The sequence below is a fragment of the Macaca thibetana genome, chromosome 13 (genome assembly GCF_024542745.1).
Source record: "Macaca thibetana thibetana isolate TM-01 chromosome 13, ASM2454274v1, whole genome shotgun sequence".
NCBI classification, from domain to species: Eukaryota; Metazoa; Chordata; class Mammalia; order Primates; family Cercopithecidae; genus Macaca; species Macaca thibetana.
Genome location: NC_065590.1, coordinates 78,711,765 through 78,731,364, shown reverse-complemented (window position 1 = coordinate 78,731,364; position 19,600 = coordinate 78,711,765). Strand labels below are relative to the sequence as shown.

General features: G+C 45.6%; 1 protein-coding gene across 1 annotated transcript in view; it reads left to right on the top strand.

The window, feature by feature from the left end:
* The first annotated feature begins 1,535 nt into the window (after positions 1-1,535).
* Positions 1,536-19,600, top strand: part of PLB1 (phospholipase B1) — a 127,315-nt gene continuing 109,250 nt past the window's right edge. The window contains 7 exon segments of the mRNA XM_050754033.1: positions 1,536-1,593; positions 2,756-2,814; positions 8,227-8,267; positions 8,861-8,904; positions 12,263-12,355; positions 12,685-12,734; positions 15,300-15,386. Coding sequence (XP_050609990.1) covers positions 1,578-1,593; positions 2,756-2,814; positions 8,227-8,267; positions 8,861-8,904; positions 12,263-12,355; positions 12,685-12,734; positions 15,300-15,386 — 390 coding nt within the window. The 5' untranslated portion in view covers positions 1,536-1,577.

Sequence of the window (19,600 nt, the reverse complement as noted above, 5' to 3'; positions counted from 1 at the left end):
GCCTGGTGGGAGGTACGTGTATGTGGAGGGGAGAGGGAAGATTTTCCTTATAGTGGGTAAACCCAAGTTTTGGTGCAAATTGGCAGGCCCCTTCCTGAGGCCTTGAGGGAATGGGCTGGATGAACCGCTTCCCCCATGGACAGCCGGGGTGTCCAGCAGAGTGTGTGTGTCCTGGAATTTGGAGCTTATCATCCCTGCAGACTGAATGGGCGGTTCCCAGAAGTGTCCAGAAGGAGTTATAAATGGGCTTGTTATCTCCGTGAACCTTGAAGCAGATGTTGGGAGTTATCTGAAGGAATCTGGGTGAGGTCTTCCCAGAACATCCATAAGATAAGGGCTGAGAGTAAATGCTGTGGTTTCTTACTGTAATCAGTACTTCAAGAGAAACTGTGTCTTCTTGTGATGTCAGATGTCCTCAGTCACCTCATTTACTGCATGTTTTTCCCTGTTGGAATATTTCCCCGCTTCCATTCTCAATTTTTTGGGGAAAAGACACAATCTCCCTTCCCAGAGCCTTCCATGGTATTCACAAAAGCAGAAGCTGCCCCAGACTCAGTACCAGCAGCTGAAGAGGTCCAGGTGGTCTTGAGGACCTGAGCCCTGGTCACCAAGTCCTTCCTCCAGGCTCAGGACACTGGTAGGGATGTGAGAGTCTCTCAGTTTCAAATGTACCCAGTTTTTGGCAACAAATAAACATAATGCCTCACATACTTACTTTTGTATAAGTTATCAAATTAAAAGATGAAAAGTAGATAAATGTAGCATGGAATATAAAATATAGCATGGGATTGATTGTTTTTTCTTGTTTTAGTCAAGGTATCCTGAGTCTTTTCTTAATTACTTCTTTTCACTGGTAAAATATACACAAAAGTTATCATTTTAACCATGTTTGAGCGCACAATTCAGTAGCATTAAGTACTTTACATTACTGTGCCACCATCACCACCATCCGTTTCTAGAATGTTCTTTTTTTTTTTTTTTTTTTTTGAGACAGAGACTTGCTCTGTTTGTTGCCCAGGCTAGAGGGCAGTGGCATGATCTCAGCTCATGGCAACCTTCGCCTCCCGGGTTCAAGCGATTCTTGTGCCTCAGCCTTCCAAGTAACTGGGATTATAGGCACACACCACCACTAATTTTTGTATTTTGTATTTTTAGTAGAGACGAGATTTCACCATGTTAGCCAGGCTGGTCTCAAACTCCTGATCTCAAGTGATCCTCCTGCCTCAGCCTCTGTGCCCGGCCCCATTTCCAGAACTTTCTCCTTCTTCATCATCTTTCTTCCCTCTCTACTCCAGTGTTCTGAGACATTCTTGCCACCTGTTAAAGTCATTGTCAATAGAGTTATGTCCCCTTTTACCAGATGAACTGGGTATGGGGTTAGGAGAAAATGACTATGGGCAATTGTTGTTTCTAGATTTTGAGCCTAGATAGAATGAGCACATGATCATTTCTATACCAAGTTTTCAGGATCTGCAATATTTCTATACAAGGCAGTTGATGTTTCTGATGTTTGTTTTCAGTTGCAGACCCTGAATAATTCTCCATTCCCATGCAACCTAAATAAATTAGGAGTGAATATGCCTTCTGAATCAGGTATGTGACCCTTGGCCATAAGCAGGACAAGCCTGGCATCTTCTCTCTGAAGTGGCCAGCAGAGGCTCTAACCCTATTCCTCTTGTACCTGTTGGCCCTTCAAGTCCCCCTCTTCCTTATCCTCAATCCCTGTGTGACAGATGAGTTCCCAGTCATCTGTCATAATTCCACGGTGGCTTGCTTGGATGAGGGTAATCTCCAGGATCTTGCCTTCCTGTGGGTGGATGGTGTTGTGGGAACTCTGAGTTACAGCTTGGCCACTCATGTGGCTTCTCTATTCTTGTAATGTAGCCCAGTGGCAGCTCTGGACCTTTTTCCCCCGCAATGGGCTGGTTTGTCTAATGACCCGGATGCTATGAATTCTCTTGAGTGGGCCTTCTTCCCGGGCTTTATCACATTGAGAGGCTGCATTACAGACCATATTTAATAGATTTATGTTTGTACTATTCTGCCTTTACTGGGGTTTCCATTTAAGCATGCTATTCTTACTGTTATATAAGGACTTCAGGTTGAAAAAGAAATTGATGCACTTTTAAGGAAATGTCATCTTTAGGTGGCTTACATGTAAATGATCGATAACATGACCAGGGATTATGATCAGTGATTTCTGATCAGGGAGACTTAATTGCTAAAAATGCCAGTGACTCAAGTGGGTCCAGGAGACTTCCTTGTATGGCATTTGCATACAGCTTGCATCTGGTGTGGATATGTGTTCCTAGGCTTTGAATGCTATTCTCTGGTAATCTTCAAGCTAAAGTGATCCTTTTGGTAACCAGGTGGTTTTAATCTTAATGTCTTGTCCTCTCATTCATGGTGACCCAGAAATGCACGGCTATGGCACAGAAGGAAGTGAGAGGCAGAATGGGGTCCAGGTGAGGGGAAAATGAGGGCCATGAGTGACTTTCCATGGGTCACCTGTTTGGACAGCTCAAGTCCAGTTAACAGGGTGGCTCCCAGAAAGGAGCAAGTGTCTTTCTGGCAGGATTCCTAGGGTTCCCAGGCACTGTGTGGTCTTTGGCATTCCACTTCCATGGCCAACAGACTGGACCTCCGCAGCTGTCCAGGGCTGGGGGATGTGAGTCTCCTCTCCCATATGGTATCCTTGGCCGACATCATGGGGAATGTAGATCTAACCTTCCTATATGGGTTCTTGTCTCCACAGTTCACTCTCTGAAGCCTTCTGATATTAAATTTGTGGCAGCCATTGGCAATCTGGAGATTGTGAGTATTTGAAGTAGCTTGGGGCAGGAGACAGAGTTTGGTTCTGATGATCCTCTGAATGGGCTCCTGGTAACTGGGCAGAACGTTTCATTTTGGAAGAGTACATGTGAACTGGATAAATCCAGGAGGTTGAATCTTTATTTTTTACTTTATTTTATTCTATTTTATTTTTTATTATTTTTTTTGAGACAGAGTCTCACTCTGTCGCCCAGGCTGGAGTGTAATGGCGCAACCTTGGCTGACCACAACCTCTGTCTCCTGCCTCAGCCTCCCGAGTAGCTGGGATTATAGGCATGCGCCACCATGCCCAGCTAATTTTGTATTTTTAGTAGAGATGGCATTTCTCCATATCGGTCAAGCTGGTCTTGAACTCCCAACCTCAGGTAATCTGCCCACCTTCGCCTCCCAAAGTGCTGGGATTACAGGCGTGAGCCACCGCGCCCAGCAGAATCTTTTTATTTTTTTACAATCAAAGGAATGCCTCTCTTTACATCAAGGTGAGGAAACTTTTGGAGTTTCCCATTAATAAATTAAATCCATTAATACATTAAATCAAAGATCACACAGAATTTTAAAAGTAATCTTTTAAATTTTTAAAGAAATTTTCTTACCTGCTTTGTAAATTTTTAAAAATACACTGATCTTTGTAAATAACTTTTTAAATTTTGTTTGCAATTGTGGTAAATACATAGAACACAAAATTTACTATCTGTAAGTGTATAGTTCACTAATGTTAAATATATTCACGTTATTGTACAACTGATCCCCAGAACTTTTTCATTTTGTGAAAGTGAAACATTCTACCCATGAAATAACATCTCATTCTCCTCTTCTCAGAGCCCCTGGCAACTACTATTCTACTTTCCTTCTCTGTTTTGGCAGCTCTAGGTACCTCATATAAGTGAAATTGGTCAGGTGTGGTGGCTTATACGTGTAATCCCAGAACTTTGGGAGGCTGAAGTGGGCAAATCACTTGAGGTCAGGAGTTTGGAACCAGCCTGGTCAACATGGTGAAACCCCATCTTTACTAAAAATACAAAAAAATTAGCCAGGCATGGTGGTGGGCACCTGTAATCCCAGCTACTTGGGAGGCTGAGCCAGGAGAATTACTTAAATCCAGGAGGCAGAGGTTGCAGTGAGCTGATTTCACACCATTGCACTCCAGCCTGGGCAACAAGAGCAAAACTCCATCTAAAAAAAAAAAAATGAAATCATATACTTATGTTTCATATAAGTGAAATCATACAGTATTTGTCTTTTTGTCACTGGCTTCACTTAGCATAATGTCCTCAGGGTTCATCCATATGCCAGATTTCCCTTCCTTTCTTAAGGATGAATGATGTTTCCATGTACATCTGTATCGGATTTCGTTTATTCGTTCGTCTGTCAGTGGACCCTTGGGTTGCTTTCACCTCTTGGCTATTGCAAACAATGCTGCTGTGAACTTGTGTGTACAAATATCTGTGCGAGTCCCTGCTTTCACTTCTTTTGGATATATACATCCAGACGTGGGATTGCTGGACCATACAGTAATTCTATTTTTTAAACTTTTTGAGAAATCACCACACTATTTTCCATAGTGACTGCACTATTTTGCATTCCCAGCAACTGTGCACAAGGGTTCTCATTTCTCTACATCCTCACCAATGCCTGTTTTCTGGGGTTAGTTGGTTGTGGTTGGTTGGTTTTTAATAGTAGGCATCCTAATGGGTATGAGGTGATGTCTCATGGTGGTTTGGATTTGCATTTCCCTGATGATTAGTATGTTGAGCATCTTTTCATATGTTTGTTGTTAATAAATTCTAAGTGGTATATTTTATATGGTCAAATAAGGGAGAAAGAAAGAAAAAGAAATAGACAAAAAGAGAAAGGGATGAACAGAGAAAGAGGGATCTGGAGAGAAGAAGGTTGGAGAGCAGAGGAGAATGTCAACATTGCCCCACAGCCCCTCTCCTGGTCTTAGCAAAGCTCCACAGCCTTACTGCCCTCAATCTTGGCAGCCCCAGCTGGACAGAGCACTTCCTTATCAGTCTCCACCCTGCCCAGAGCCCTACTGCGCCTCCCACGCCTGAACCAGGATACTCTCCTTGCTCCCCCAGAGTCCCCTTCCTCACTCCCCCTCCCATGATTCCTTCCCAGCGTACTCCACTATCCCTGCAGCAGCCTGCACTCCCTGCAACCTCCGGCCCTTCCCCTTGTAGCTGCAAACCCCAGCCCACCACTCCATGCACAATGCCCATCCACTCAATGTTCCCAGAGACCCTGGACCTGTCTTCCACCTTCCCTTCTTCTCAAATAACCAGTTGCTATCTGTCTGGAACTTGCCTTGGACTCCCTGCCTAGACAGTGCTGGCCTCACCACATTCATCGATGCCACCTCTGGTTGAGCACTGGATAAAGCTGGCCAGACCCAGAACCTTTCCCTGATCACAGTTGTAAATGGGGGGGGAATGGGCATAGCAGGAAGAAGGGTGAGGAGATGGTGGTGTGTAGAGGTATAGACTGAACCTTAGGAAACCAACCATGGGCCCACTGGAAGCAGGCAGAGCTCCCCACGTGCATTCTTTTTTTATCGATGCTGGTGGTTTTTAAATTGCACTTGTGACTGTGGTGTTGGTCAGGGTGAGGGTGGAGGGTTACCCTTGATAAGAGAGGTGAAATCAGACATGGAAATAAGTGAGAGAAGAGGTTCCGTGTACTAGATAGCAGGCTGACTGCTACACCTGTGTGTCTGCACACACTGATATTTACATGCCAGAGCTCCAGATATGGAACACACTTGCCACAGGACTCTCGGGTCCTTCTGCCCGGCGCAGGGAAATCTCCACCCAGCCCCGGTCTCTAACTTTAAGCCCATCAGCCCGTGCACCCCTTGGTCTCATCTCGGAAAGAGCTCTTTGTCCATGAATTATTCAGGGCTGGCAGTTCCTGCTGTCACTCGGCTCCCGCTTCTCGGGAGCACGGCTCCATCAGGATGATCTCCCAGCCCCAGGATCATTGTCTGTGCACTGACGGGTGCCTCCACCTTCAGGATAAAACCTGAAAGCACAATTCCTTGCAAGCCTTTTTCCTTTGTCTGTCCTGAGGGAGCGCTGGCCATCGCGAACTTACCTGGGATGTGTATTTTAAAAGCTAAACCAGGGCAAAATAATGGAAGACAGTGAATTTAAACAGAAAAAAATCCGTAGTGCTGACACCTCTGCTTTGAGTGCCTGGAGCGTTCTGTAACCAAGGTATAAGCCCTTCTTTGGGACTATGACTAGCACTTGCTTAATTGCTATAGACCCCTTTTCCTTGTAGAACTTCAAAAATCAGTTACGTAAATGTTTGTAGAAGTTCTGCAATAACACTTGTGACACATGTTCAATATAAGAAAAAACAAAACAGATGTACACACAGTAGAAGACCCTGTTCACATCTTTAATTCCTCTACCTCAAACACACACTCGTGCACACACATATATACATTCTCATTCATTCTCCAACGTACAGCAATACATAGGGAAACAGGGTATATATAAAACCTAAATCGGATCATACTGCAATATCCTATCTTGCCAAGGAGGTTACAATTCACTCTATCAAATTCCTTGAGGGTAGAACCTGTGTGTTACTTAGCTTTGCAGCCCGAGGGTCACAGTAACTGCCATAAGGCAGGCATTCAGCAAACAAACAGTGTGAAGGGAAGGTGCTGGGAGTGGGCACAATGGGGACGTGGAGTTTGCTGGGTTAGCCGCAGCCTCACCTCTCTGTGGCTGCCCTCTGAGCCTTTCCCCCAACCCCCTCTCCTGGCCTCTTTCCTCTTATTCTCTCCTCTTTCCTCCCAACATCTCTCTTTACCACCCTCTCCTCCAATCAAGTTCATCTAGCGGGGAGGGGTGATCTATCAATTAATTACCGGAAACAAATTGATGGTCCTAAGTGATGCTTTGTCTTTAATGGAATCAGCTGCCAACATTGAAATCAGACTTCAAATAAATATTCACATTTCCAGCTCCTCTTGAAAAATGACTCTTGTTGGGGGGTGCCCCCTTTGCTTGGGCTCAGGCTGTCCAGTTTGCCACAGCCCCAGAAGGCCTGCTCCCCTCATTACCTAACCTGTCGGGTGTCTTTTTAAATAATCCCTGACTTCCATCTTAGTGTGATTTTTGTTTGTCTCCTTGGGAGATTTAGCTTCTCTGTCTTATTGAGGAGCAAAGGACGCTGTCTCCAATTGGTGAGATTTCCCAGTCAGCCTGCTCTGCCTGGAGAGCTGCAGAGACCTGACCCAGGTCTATAGGCGGGTGCTCGATGTGGCTGGGTGGTCAGGACAGATGGACCATTTAGAGGGAAGTGGTGCAGGCTGGAGTAGGTGATGCGGTGTAGCTGTCTGCCTGTCACCACCACACCCAGAGATACTGTCTTCTAGGAATTTTGAGAGAGAGAATTCACATCAGAAACTGAAAGTAATACAACCAAGGAGAGCTAAGATTTGTGAGTGTTTTATGTGTCCTGGGCACGATTCCAAGCTTTCTGGGAGCTTGCGAAAGGCCTTGATTCCCAGGCGAGTTACCACGGTCTCAAATCTCCTCCTAGACTTAGGATCTTCAGCAGAGGGCTCAAGTCCTGTGTTGCCCAGCATTTTTACCAAGGGGGAAATCGGAAACTTATCTTGTTCATTCCAAACATATGAATTCAACATATATTTGTTGAATACTTACAACATGCCCAGGCACTGTTCTAGGTCCAAGCATCATAGTCAAGTACAAAATGGACACATTCCTGCCTTCATGGCTCTTATGTCCAGTGGGGGGAGAGTTAAATAAACTCTTGATTTTGAAGGGTCATAATAAAACAATCCTTTGTTTCTATGGGGACAGTTAATGACTTTAGGGGGCATTGAAATCTAAGCGGAGGAAAACCTTTCACACCTTCTACCGCTCCAAGGTCTGACAAACATGCTGCAGAGGGAGCCAAGCATTTTTCCTCCCTGCAGAAGGAGCTTCATCTTTCTCTGTAGGTTCTCTCTCTCTCTCTTTTTTTTTTCTTTTTGAGACAGGGTCTCATTCTATGGCCCAGGCTGGAGTGCAATGGCGCCATCTTGGTTCACTGCAAACTCTGCCTCCCGAGTTCAAGCGATTCAGCCTCCCGAGTAGCTGGGGTTACAGGCGCATGCCACCACACCTGGCTAATTTTTGTATTTTTTAGTAGAGATGGGGTTTTGTCATATTGGCCAGTCTGGTCTTGAACTCCTGACCTCAAGTGATCCTCCTGCCCAAAGTGTTGGGATTACAGGCGTGAGCCATGGAGCCTGGGCTTGTAGGTTCCCTCTTATTGGTAGGAGGGGGAGTTCTGACCGGCAGCTTGGGGTCTAACTAGAAGAGGCTCTGCCACCTCCCTTGGCTGGGTGTTAACACTGGGTATCTTTTCCAGCCTCCAGACCCAGGGACGGGTGATCTGGAGAAGCAAGAATGGTAACTATCCTGAAAACAGAACAGAAAGGAGCCCCAGAAAGGGAGATGCTCCCATCTAATCTTGCCTTATTGATGGGAAAGATTGAGGGCCAGGGAGGCTCAGTGCCTTGCTCAAGGCTGCCCTCTGAGAAGGTGGCAGAGAAGCTCCCAGAAGCCAGCATCCTGCCTCCTGGTCCAACCCTTCCTCTGCCTGAGAACCCCAGTGGGTCCTTGGGGTGAATGAGGAGAAGTGGGAAAGGCTAATAGAGGGAGTTCTTGTTTCTCCCCACAAGCGCTCTCTGCTCTGTGCTTGGGGAACCATGCAGGATTGGGGCCAGGCTCAGTCTCATTCTACCCTGGGGTCTGCTTCCCCTTCCAGCTTCAGGCCAGATGAGAGCAGGTTGGAGGAGCGGAGGAGGGTCCAGAGAGCTGTTTTCCCCATTTTGGCTACTCCGTGGCCACTTGAGGTGTGCCTTTAACCCCCGGGAGGATAATCCCAAAATCAGAGCAAGACTAGGCCGAAGACTGCTATGAAATAGACCACAACCAAGGGGAAGGGCTGTTGGCAGGTGACAAACACAGCCTGACACTCACATGTCTGCTTCGACCTGCAGGACTGAAGAAAGGCCACAGCAGGTGTGCATGGAAGTGATGACAGGTGAGTTCTGGTTTTCATGGCCAGATTTCAGAGTGCCTCTCTCCCTCCCAACAAGCAGCATCCTCTCTAATAAAGAGAATGGACTCCACCAGTCACTTTGTCACTGGAGCCCAGGAGAAAGGAGAGGGTGTTCTGAGAGGACAGATAAGGAAGCCAGGATATGAAAAGTCACATACCCTGAATGGGGGGGTGTGAGAAATGTATCCAGGGTCTCTGGGCAAACAGAAGCCAGTGGGTATTGGGTTAAGATTGGGGAACCTAGGAGAGGGATTAGGGGCCAGCTGGAATGGGTATCTGGGCCAGAATCCTGAGGTTCCTGCCCACCCAGACCCAGGGCTAGACTTCATCCAGGGAAAATGCCCGTGGTTCACTCCTCCCACCCAAGGAGAGGACCCAGCCGAATTTTCAGTCTGTTTTATCCTGTAATATTTCCCTTGCTTGTAAAATACAAGACTTCAGTTGGGTTCAGGCAAGCGAAATGAAAAAATAAAAGTCAACTAGAATCCCCTATCTAGAGATAATTATTGTTAGCATTTTGGCCTTTTGATTTACATATGTGCTTGTGAATATACTATCATAATTTAGTTTTTAAAAAATGTAATATCAGAGATTCCTTATGATTCTATTAAGTCATCCTGAAGTTCAGTCCTTTAGTGGCAGCTGGGTCAGCCTAGTGGGATGTTAGTCTCCTATGCTTGGTGCTCATAAATCAAGAATAAGGGGAACTACTTTGCCGTCCATATTAGAGCAAGAAGACATAGATTACAATGCAAGCGCTCCGCTGAGCTGATGCTCCCGGAGAGTAACGAACAAGTGAGGCAGCTAGTGCCCTGTCAGTTCAGCCAGTGAATTGAAAGGAGGGGCCTATGAATTGTTAGGTTCCCTGGGAAGCATAGGGATGAACAGGATGCTGGCCCTACCTTCAGAACTCTCGGTCCAGCAGGGAAGGTTGGGCTTGGCGGTTCAGCCCTCCCGGATCTGATTGACAGGTGAGAGGATGTTGGTGGCCAAAGCAGTAGGCAGGAGGATCCCCTTGGAGAGAATCAAAGGGTTCTGAAAGAGGAGGCCCACTACCAACTCCGTGGCTATCACAGCTGTGCCTAGACTTGGCCCTGTTTGTCTTTAAGGAAAAAAGAAGCGGCATGTTTGAGGGGTGTCTGGGAAGATGGGATATAGTTTAGACCCTCAAGCCGCAAATGCAGATGCTGCTTTGCCTAGTTTCTCAATTCATCTCAATTTTTCCTCCCAATTTGCCCTGCAACAAGTCTTAGTGCCCCTCTCTAAGCAGAGCGGCCAGGAGTCCCAGCTGGTCAGAGGTCCTGCAGAAAGCAGGTGTGAGGGCAGATCTCGCTTCTGAAGCCCTCCAAGGCAGGCCTTACTCCAGCATACTCAATGGGGAAGGAGGAAGGAGTGGAGACCACAGCTACAAGCTCCAGCTGGGTGGCTGAGCCAGCAGGAGGAGCAGGTCTTCCCAGAAGAAAGTGCTCTAGGGACATCCAGGCCTGTGCTGTGCAGCGTGGGTTGGGGCTGGCTCAGACTCAGCCCACCTGACCATCAATCTCAGAACTTTAGAGGCCTCCTGACCTTTCAGATCTCCAAACGTAGCCATGCCCTCGCCCACTATGGCCATTTTGCAGGTAGGAAAGCCAAGTGTCAGGGAGGTAAATGGACTTTCCTGAGGCTATGTGCTCAGTAAGTGGCACGGTCCCTGTGAACCCAGGTGGTCCAACCCCACGGGCTGTGCCCTTTGTTCTCACCCTAGTGCTGCCAGGGAACTCGGAGGCAGCAAGGACAGACCAAGTACAGCAGACTTAAAACAAAATGACCAACAAATTTACAGATGCAAAGTCATGTTTGATCACAGAGCACTGACACAGGTACCTTTCTTTCAGAAAGCAATCTCTTTCAGACCTACCACCAAATATTTGTGTTTTGTCATTGATCCTTACAGACTATCTTCAGATGAGGGAGCAAGAGTACCCCTCACCCATGTACATGTTCATGCTGTCCCGATAAACCTGAACCCAGCTCAGAACTTTCCCTGCTTTCCCACCACAGGCGGAAATGGGTTTCTTTGTAAGCCAATCCGGGGTTAGAGAATGAAGTTCATTATTTTGGGTTAAGGATGGGGAAAACGGAATCACACACGAGTTAGCAGGCTGCCCAAGGTTGCAAAGCTGAGTGACCAGTCCCCTGACTTCCAGGCCAGTTCTCCCACCCCCGCCCTGCCTGCTGCCTGCACAGTGTCAGCCTCCTTCACAGGGAGCCCCTTTAATGCCACCTTCTGGATCCTGCTCCCGTGAAGCCCTGAGGCGCTTCTGGATGGGGCGAAAAGAAAGGGGAGTCGGGTGGAGGAGTGGAGGCCTCTCCCTCCCATGACACTGTCTCCCTGCTCTGCCCTCTTCCCTCTCAGGAGCAAGACACAACTGCTCCTGACAGCACTATTTTTAGCGGTCCCCTGGCTGTCAGCTCTGGGACGTGTTCTCTGCATGTTCCCTGGAGCTTTCCCACCCTGCTGTCACTCTCAGGAGGAGGGAGGGGGGCTGGAAGGCAGCCTGAGTCCCTGTCCCAGCATCACTTGCTCTAATGAGGCAGTAGCACATGACAGTGAAAAGCCTCGGTGTCCCAGAACTCTGATTCAAACCCCAGCAACCTCAGTTAACTGTGAGACCCTGGCCAGCTCGCTTGATTTTTCTGTCTCAGTTTCCCTTTCTCTAACTTGGAGATCATATTGCCATGTGTTTGTTACTGAGGATTAAGTGAGATAACGCATGTAAAGTGCTTAGCACTGGGCCTGGCCTAGCACTTCACAGATGTTCATTTTTAGCTCCTTCACTTCCAGAGGACTGCTCCAGAGGTACAGATAACCTCACAGAGGCTACAGGGGTGGCCTCACAGCCCCAGGCAGGGTGTGAGGAAGGACCATGCCTTGGAATAGGGGTGGCAACCCTGGCAGCTCACTCTAGAGGAAGGGGGTCAGTCTTTTTTTTTTTTAATTATTATTTTTGAAATGGGGTCTTGCTCTGTTGCCCAGGCTAGAGTGCAGTGGCACAAACACAGCTCACTGCAGTCTTGACCTCCTGGACTCAAGCGATCCTCCTGCCTCAGCTACCCAAGTGGCTATGACCACAGGTGAGCATCACCACACCCGGCTAATTTCTGTCTTCATAGAGACAGCGTTTTGCTATGTTGCCCTGACTGGTCTCAAACTATTGGGCTCAAGTGATCCTCCTGCCTCAGCCTCCCAAAGTACTGAGATTATAGGCATGAGCCACCACTCCCAACAGTAGGTAGGTCAGTCTTTAGAGGTGACCTTCAGCTGGTGAAGGCCAGGGCCTCAAACCAGTTCTCTCTTTAGTCCTTTCAGACATCATCAGACATTTCAATCCTTCCGTTCCAATGCCCGTGTGCCACACTGGAAAGACAGTGGTACCCCACGATGGTGCCGATGGTGCTGAGTAAGTTCCCTTTCCGTCTCTCTCTGGGGTATGTATTCCTGCTGGTCTCAACATATAGGCGGGAAGATTTGGGGGGCTGGCAAAGTCAAAGAGGCTTAAAAATAGAAATATTTAAGTCAAAGCCCAAATGCCCCCTCCAGCTGATTTCAGTCTGCCTGATGAACCTCATTTTGAAAAGTAGGTCAGTGCCCACTCTTCAGAAGCCAGGGGTGGGTCAAGCTCAGAGACTGGCACCTGAGCTATGGCAAGGGGCAAGCTTCCAGCCCTTGACAAAATAACATTTAGCTGATTTTCCTCTCTGTTTCCCTCCCTCTGCCCAGAGACTTGTGGATTCAGGCTGAAGAACTGGTGAGAAACATGAAAGAGAACCTGGTAAGCATCCATCCAACTCTGGCATGGCTGGGCTGCCTGGGTTTGCTGCAAGGCGGGCAGATCAAAGTGATAATGGCCCTGGTACCATTTTACCATGAACTCAGCAACCAGTGTGGCCTGGATTATAAAAAATGCCTTTGCCATTCTCTGGTGGTCATTAAAGGAAAGGACCAATTCTTTTTCATTGTTAATTTGTATCCATCTCTTTATTTATTTATTTTGAGACCAGTTATGAGACTGGCTAATTTTTATATTTTTGGTAGAGACGGGGTTTTGCCACGTTGCCCAGGCTGATCTCAAACTCCTGGGCTCAAGCAATCTGCCTGCCTCGGCCTCCTAAAGTGCTGAGATTACAGGGTGAGTCATAATGCTCAGCCAAAAGGACCAATCCTGTTCAGAATGGTTTTCCGTGTGGTCCTGCTGAAAGTCAACAGATGGACTAAACGACTTCTCCCAAAGGGAGGTGGTGGCTAGCTTCAGTTCCAGGTGAGACTGGTTTGAGTTTGAGTCTTGAATTCTCTGCCTATTAACTGTATGATGTTGGGTAAGGCACTTACCTCCGTAAACCTCAGTTTTCCTGTTTATGAAATGGGATGATAAAAGAGCTGCAGTGTAGGGTTTTGGGAGCATTAAATGAGATATTGAATGTGCCTGGCACAGACTCAATACATAATATAAAAGCCTGTAGCTTGCATTGTTATTGTAGTGGTGATTGCTGTTACTAATAATTACCATATTAATTTTAGTTCTTAGGGTGGAGGCCTCTGTCACATACATACTGGGAGCCTTGGTACCACTCTCCTAACAGTTCTTAAACTATTTACTCAATAACCTATGTAAGTTTGTAATAAGCATCCTTTGCTCTTTTGCACTGCCCTTATGGGCAAGTATCAAACCAAGGCAAGCCTTGCTAGCAAACTGTATCTAAGCACTGAGCCTGGACTGCTGGAACCAAGGGAAGCTGCTGTTTCAGCCAGCCATGCATACATTAAAGAGTTCAGGAAGTGAAGTGAAGGTCATTCCAAGGCATATGAGGACAGGGACTAGAGCAGGAGCTACACCATAAAGTTTGTTTTCCCAAACAGGAGAATTCCAGAATTTCTGAAATAATCATTATTCTGTAAAATAGAGAAGAGATCCTGTGTCTAACCCTGTAATTTTCCAGATGTGGAAACTGAAGTTCCCAGAAGTAATGTGACCTGTGCAAGTTCACACAGCTAGTTAGAGCCAAAACCTAAAGTGCCTGCTTCATAGTCCAGTGTTCCTCAACTACACCGTGCTGCCTCTTAAAAAACCAGTTTGTTTCCTGGTTACACAAGAAATGCATGTTCATTATTGAAAAAATCAGAAAACACAGATAAGCAAAAAGTAAAACCATCCTTAATCCTAATAACCCAAAGATAATTATAGTTAATAACTTGGTGTATATTACCTTCCATATTTTTTCCTAGCATATATATCTTTATGTATTTTATAAAACAGGGATGTTACTGGATAAAGATGCTTTTTTTTTTTTTTTTTTTTTTTTGAGACGGAGTCTCGCTCTGTCGCCCAGGCTGGAGTGCGGTGGCGCGATCTCGGCTCACTGCAAGCTCCGCCTCCCGGGTTCACGCCATTCTCCTGCCTCAGCCTCCCGAGTAGCTGGGACTACACAACCGCGCCCAGCTAATTTTTTGTATTTTTAGTAGAGACGGGGTTTCACCGTGGTCTCGATCTCCTGACCTTGTGATCCGCCCGCCTCGGCCTCCCAAAGTGCTGGGATTACAGGCGTGAGCCACCGCGCCCGGCCTTTTTTTTTTTTTTTTAAATGAGATGGAGTTTTGCTCTTGTTGTCCAGGCTGGAGTGCAATGGTGTGATCTCGGCTCACCGCAACTTCCACTTCCCAGGTTCAAGCGATTGTCCTGCCTCAGCCTCCCGAGTAGCTGGGATTACAGGCATGTGCTACCATGCCCGGCTAATTTTATATTTTTAGTAGAGACGGGGTTTCTCCATGTTGGTCAGGCTGGTCTCAAACTCCCAACCTCAGGTGATCCACCCACCTCGGCCTCCCAAAGTGCTGGGATTACAGGCGTGAACCACTGCACCCAGCCAAAGATACTTTTTATAACCTTTTCTCAATAGATTAGTTCCCATGATAATTACATTTTTCAGCATCATTTTAAAAGCTACATAGTGTTTCATTTCATGAGTATTCCACAGTTTACACAGCAATCCCCTGTTTGGGACATTTGTGTTGTTTCCAGTTTTTCCTTCTTATGCATAAGGCTTCATCATTGTAGCTGAATCATTCACGTATCCTTGTTTCCTTAAACTATCTTTGGGGAAATGAAATAATTAGATCAAAAGGTGTGTCTTTTAATTTAAAAAAAGTTTTGGATATATTTTATCAACCTAGAGCAGTTATACCACTTTAAACTCCTGCCATATACTACTATCGAAAAAAAATTCATACATGAGTTTTTCAGGGATGGATGTATGAAATGGAAAGACATGAAAACAAAGGCATTATTTTGGTTCAAGGTCTTGCCACAATCTCCTTTTCATGCTGTTGCCCTTTTCTTCAGCAACTTGATTTTCAGCTTGACTGGAAGCTCATCAATGTGTTCTTCAGTAATGCAAGCCAGTGTTACCTGTGCCCCTCTGCTCAACAGGTAAATGGCAGCCTTGGGGACTGAGGGATTGCAGATGCTGGGGATGAAGAGGGAGTGAACCAAACCTGCCTGATTACCTGATCCCCAGCTATCAGGGTGGGGCTAATGCCACCTATTTTAGAACATGGATGGATGGATGGATGGATGGATAGATGGGCAGACAGACAGTCAGATACTCAAAGAAACATGCTTGAACAGGCGTTTTGTGAGTTTTATTGCTTCAATTTTTTTTATTGTGATAAAATACACATAAAGTTGACCATCTTAATCATTTTAAGTGTACAGTTTAGTGACATTAGATAATTCATAATGTTGTACATATGACATGCGTTCATAACTGTCACAAGGAGCAGGTGTTTTTTACTTACCATCTCTCATATCAGGAAAAGGAAGTAGAGACAGATAAGTAGAGTCAACAGTCATTCCGCAACTGAGAAAATTAGCGTTCTAGTTGGTTAAAAACTATCTTGCCTTGGCCGGGCGCGGTGGCTCAAGCCTGTAATCCCAGCACTTTGGGAGGCCGAGATGGGCGGATCACGAGGTCAGGAGATCGAGACCATCCTGGCTAACACGGTGAAACCCCGTCTCTACTAAGAAATACAAAAAATAGCCGGGCGAGGTGGCAGCGCCTGTAGTCCCAGCTACTCGGGAGGCTGAGGCCGGAGAATGGCGTGAACCCGGGAGGCGGAGCTTGCAGTGAGCTGAGATCCGGCCACTGCACTCCAGCCTGGGCTACAGAGCGAGACTCCGTCTCAAAAAAAAAAAAAAAAAAAAAAAAAAAAACTATCTTGCCTCTTAATTCTGATTTCATGTAAGTTCTGAATTTAAGAAATAAAGCAGGGTGCATACCATCCTCACTCCTTGGCCCATGAATTCTATTTGTAGTGGGAAGGCTGCTGTTTATTGAAGTAGACTGTGTCTTCCAAGTGCCTTGGCTTTTCTGGAAACAGGACATGAAACATGTGGTCTCATTTATTATTTATGTAGGTGAATATCTATGACTTAAGTCTTTACTGAAGATCATTCAGATTAGGATCAGTTGAAAGTGTAAGGGGTGGTTTAGAAATCTAAGCCATGGTAAAATAAATGGCACCTGGACTCTTCTTCAGGATCCTGAAGCCTGGCTGCTACCATGCTGGCCCTGCCACTTATGGGATCAGCTTGTCCTCTTCGCCACCCTCCAGGCCAGGGCACAGGCATGGTGGAGCTTCTGGAGGTGGTGTTTTCTTCTCTGTGCCTCTCTCCTACAATAGATACTCTTGCCTTCCTTCAAGTGCCCCACACTCCCACTAACTCCTGGCTCACCATCAGAACTCCCCTTCCTTTAGTAATGTCAAGCCTTGGGAGAATGTTGATGGAAATCCACCTTCCTGACTAGCTCTCATTGGCCAATATTCTTGCTGCCTTTCTGGGTTTCCAGCATATAGATAATGAAGATTTATTGTTCTAGTTTACCCTCTGTTTTCTACAGTGCCAAGTGAAATTTACATGCCTCGTTTGTTCTCTGCACAGCCCCCCTTTTTGATCATTATGCATTACTTCATGAATGTATGCATTCATGCATTGACATGTTCAAGCATTTAGACATTGGTGCATTCTTCTGTATACTCATTAATTCAGGACATTAACTCATGCATTTATGCAGTCATGCACTGAAGTGTTCAAACACTTAGACATTGCTGCATTCTTCCATGTATTCACTAATGGAATCATTCATCCATAAGTTATATTCATGTATAAATTCATTTTCTCATCTTACACACAGACACATGCTATTGTATTTGTGATTAGTTTGTTCATGCTAGCATTTTTTTAATGTATGAACCCATTTATGAATACTTAGACTCATTGATGATTTTCCATGTACTTTGTCTTGTGTTTAAACATTCCTACATAAATTCTTGCATGCTTTCATGTATTTATACCTTCAAGCATTCTCAAATACATGTTGTATTCTTGTGCACATGTATTCATCTACACATTTATTTGTATTTTTAGTTATGCAAGCAGTACACAAATATTTTCCTTCTAGAAACTAAAACATCAGTTAAAGCTAAAATACGTATCCTTTTGGCCACCTCCCTAATCCTCTCTCTCTTTTTCTTTGCAAACCTCTTACATATCTATAAATCTAAGCATTATTTTGCATGCATGTATGTATGAGAGAGATTTAATATAAATAGTGTTATATTGTGTGTACTACTGAAAACAATTTTTTTCACTAACCAAGTATTGTTGAAATCTAGTCATGTTGATACATATGGAATGAGTTTCTCTCTCTTACATGAGTATTTTGTTGTGTAATGTTACTACATTTTATTTCACCGTTTTCCTATACTGATGGCAATGTAGGTATTTCTAGTTTTTCACTATTATGAACAATGCTGCAATAAACAGTCTTGCTCATTTACTTGACTATGTGGAAGAGTTTTCCTAGATACAGTGATTTTTGTGGACTGAAGTACATTAGTGAGTCAAAAAATCAGTTTAAAGGATTGCAACCAACATTGTAAAAAAAAAAAAAAAAAAAGAATAAAATATTTGAGTTCATTGCATGTAGTGAGGTAAGTATTGGTTCATGAGATTTTTGCATCATTTCTATATGGATACTTGTACTGGATTGGGATGTGAAACGCATCTCACACCGTGGGTCAAGATAAAAACAATCTCAAGAGCCGGGCGCGGTGGTTCACGCCCGTAATCCCAGCACTTTGGGAAGCCGAGGTGGGTGGATCACAAGGTTAGGAGTTTAAGACCAGCCTGGCCAATATGGTGGAACCCTGTCTCTACTAAAAATACAAAAATTAGCCAGCCATGGTGGTGGGCACCTGTAATCCCAGCTACTTGGGAGGCTGAGGCAGGAGAATTGCTTGAACCCGGGAGGCAGAGGTGGCAGTGAGCCAAGATTGTGCCACTGTACTCCAACCTGCGTGACAGAGACTCCATCTCAAAAAACAACAACAACAACAACAACAACAACAAGAAAAAAACAGTCTCAAGAAAAGCACCTGGAATAGATTCCTATGCCAGTCTTTAGGTGCACACATTCTGGATTTTAATAGGCTCTGCCTAATTGCCCTCCAAAGTGGCTGAACTCTCATATTTCCACTAATGGCAGTGAGCGCCTATTCTCTACAACCTTCCTAATGCTTGTTCTCAGACTTCATGATTTTTGTCAACATGAGAAATTCCTGCAAGATCTAGTCATATTGATTACATATGAATTGAGTTTATTTACACTTAGAAGCTAGCACTTTTTTTCCTTTTTTTTTTTTTTTTTTGAGATGGAATTTACTCTGTCACCAGGCTGGAGTGCAGTGGCGCAATCTCTGCTCACTGCAGTCTCCACCTGCCAGGTTCACAGCATTCTTCTGCCTCAGCCTCCCGAGTAGCTGGGACTACAGGTGCCCGCCACCATGCCCAGCTAGTTTTTTTGTATTTTTTGGTAGAGATGGGGTTTCACCGTGTTAGCCAGAATGGTCCCGATCTCCTGACCTTGTGATCCACCCACCTCGGCTTCCCAAACTGTTGGGATTACAGGCGTGAGCCACTGCGCCCGGCCAGCTCACACTTTTAATTGGTTCAAAACATGTGACAAAAGTAATCATGCCTCCTCATTTTTAAACAGCTGTAAACCAATAATTTGATGTCCATAAATTTAGCTAATTATAGCAACACCTGCCAGCATCAACTCAAATTCCCTCTTTATTCTATTTCTTTTTCCGTCTTGATTTTTCCTGTCGCACAAAAACCACCAAGGCTTTGATGCCTGGAATAAATCTCACCTCCACTTCCACTTCCCCCAGAGGCCCTATGGCTCCTAGGCCTGGCTCCTTTGGCCTCCTGGTCAGGCCCACTGGTGCTGCCCTTCTCACAGCCCAGACCCACACTTACCTCCTAGTGGTACCTCTGGCCACACTTCCCTGTTTAAGCTAATCCTATGGTATAGCTCAGCATCTTTGTTTGAGAAGTTCTTACGTGGCATTTTTATTTTTCTCAAAGCACATCTCAGGTATAAGCTCTCCCTTGGTGATTGTGAAAATGTGCTCTGTAGATGGCCAGGCATGGTGGCTCATGCCTGTAATCTCAGAACTTTGGGAGGCCAAGGCAGGTGGATCAATTGAGGTTAGGAGTTCGAGACCAGCCTGGCCAACGTGGTGAAACCCTGTCTCTACCAAAAATACAAAAATTAGCTGGATGTGGTGACGCATGCC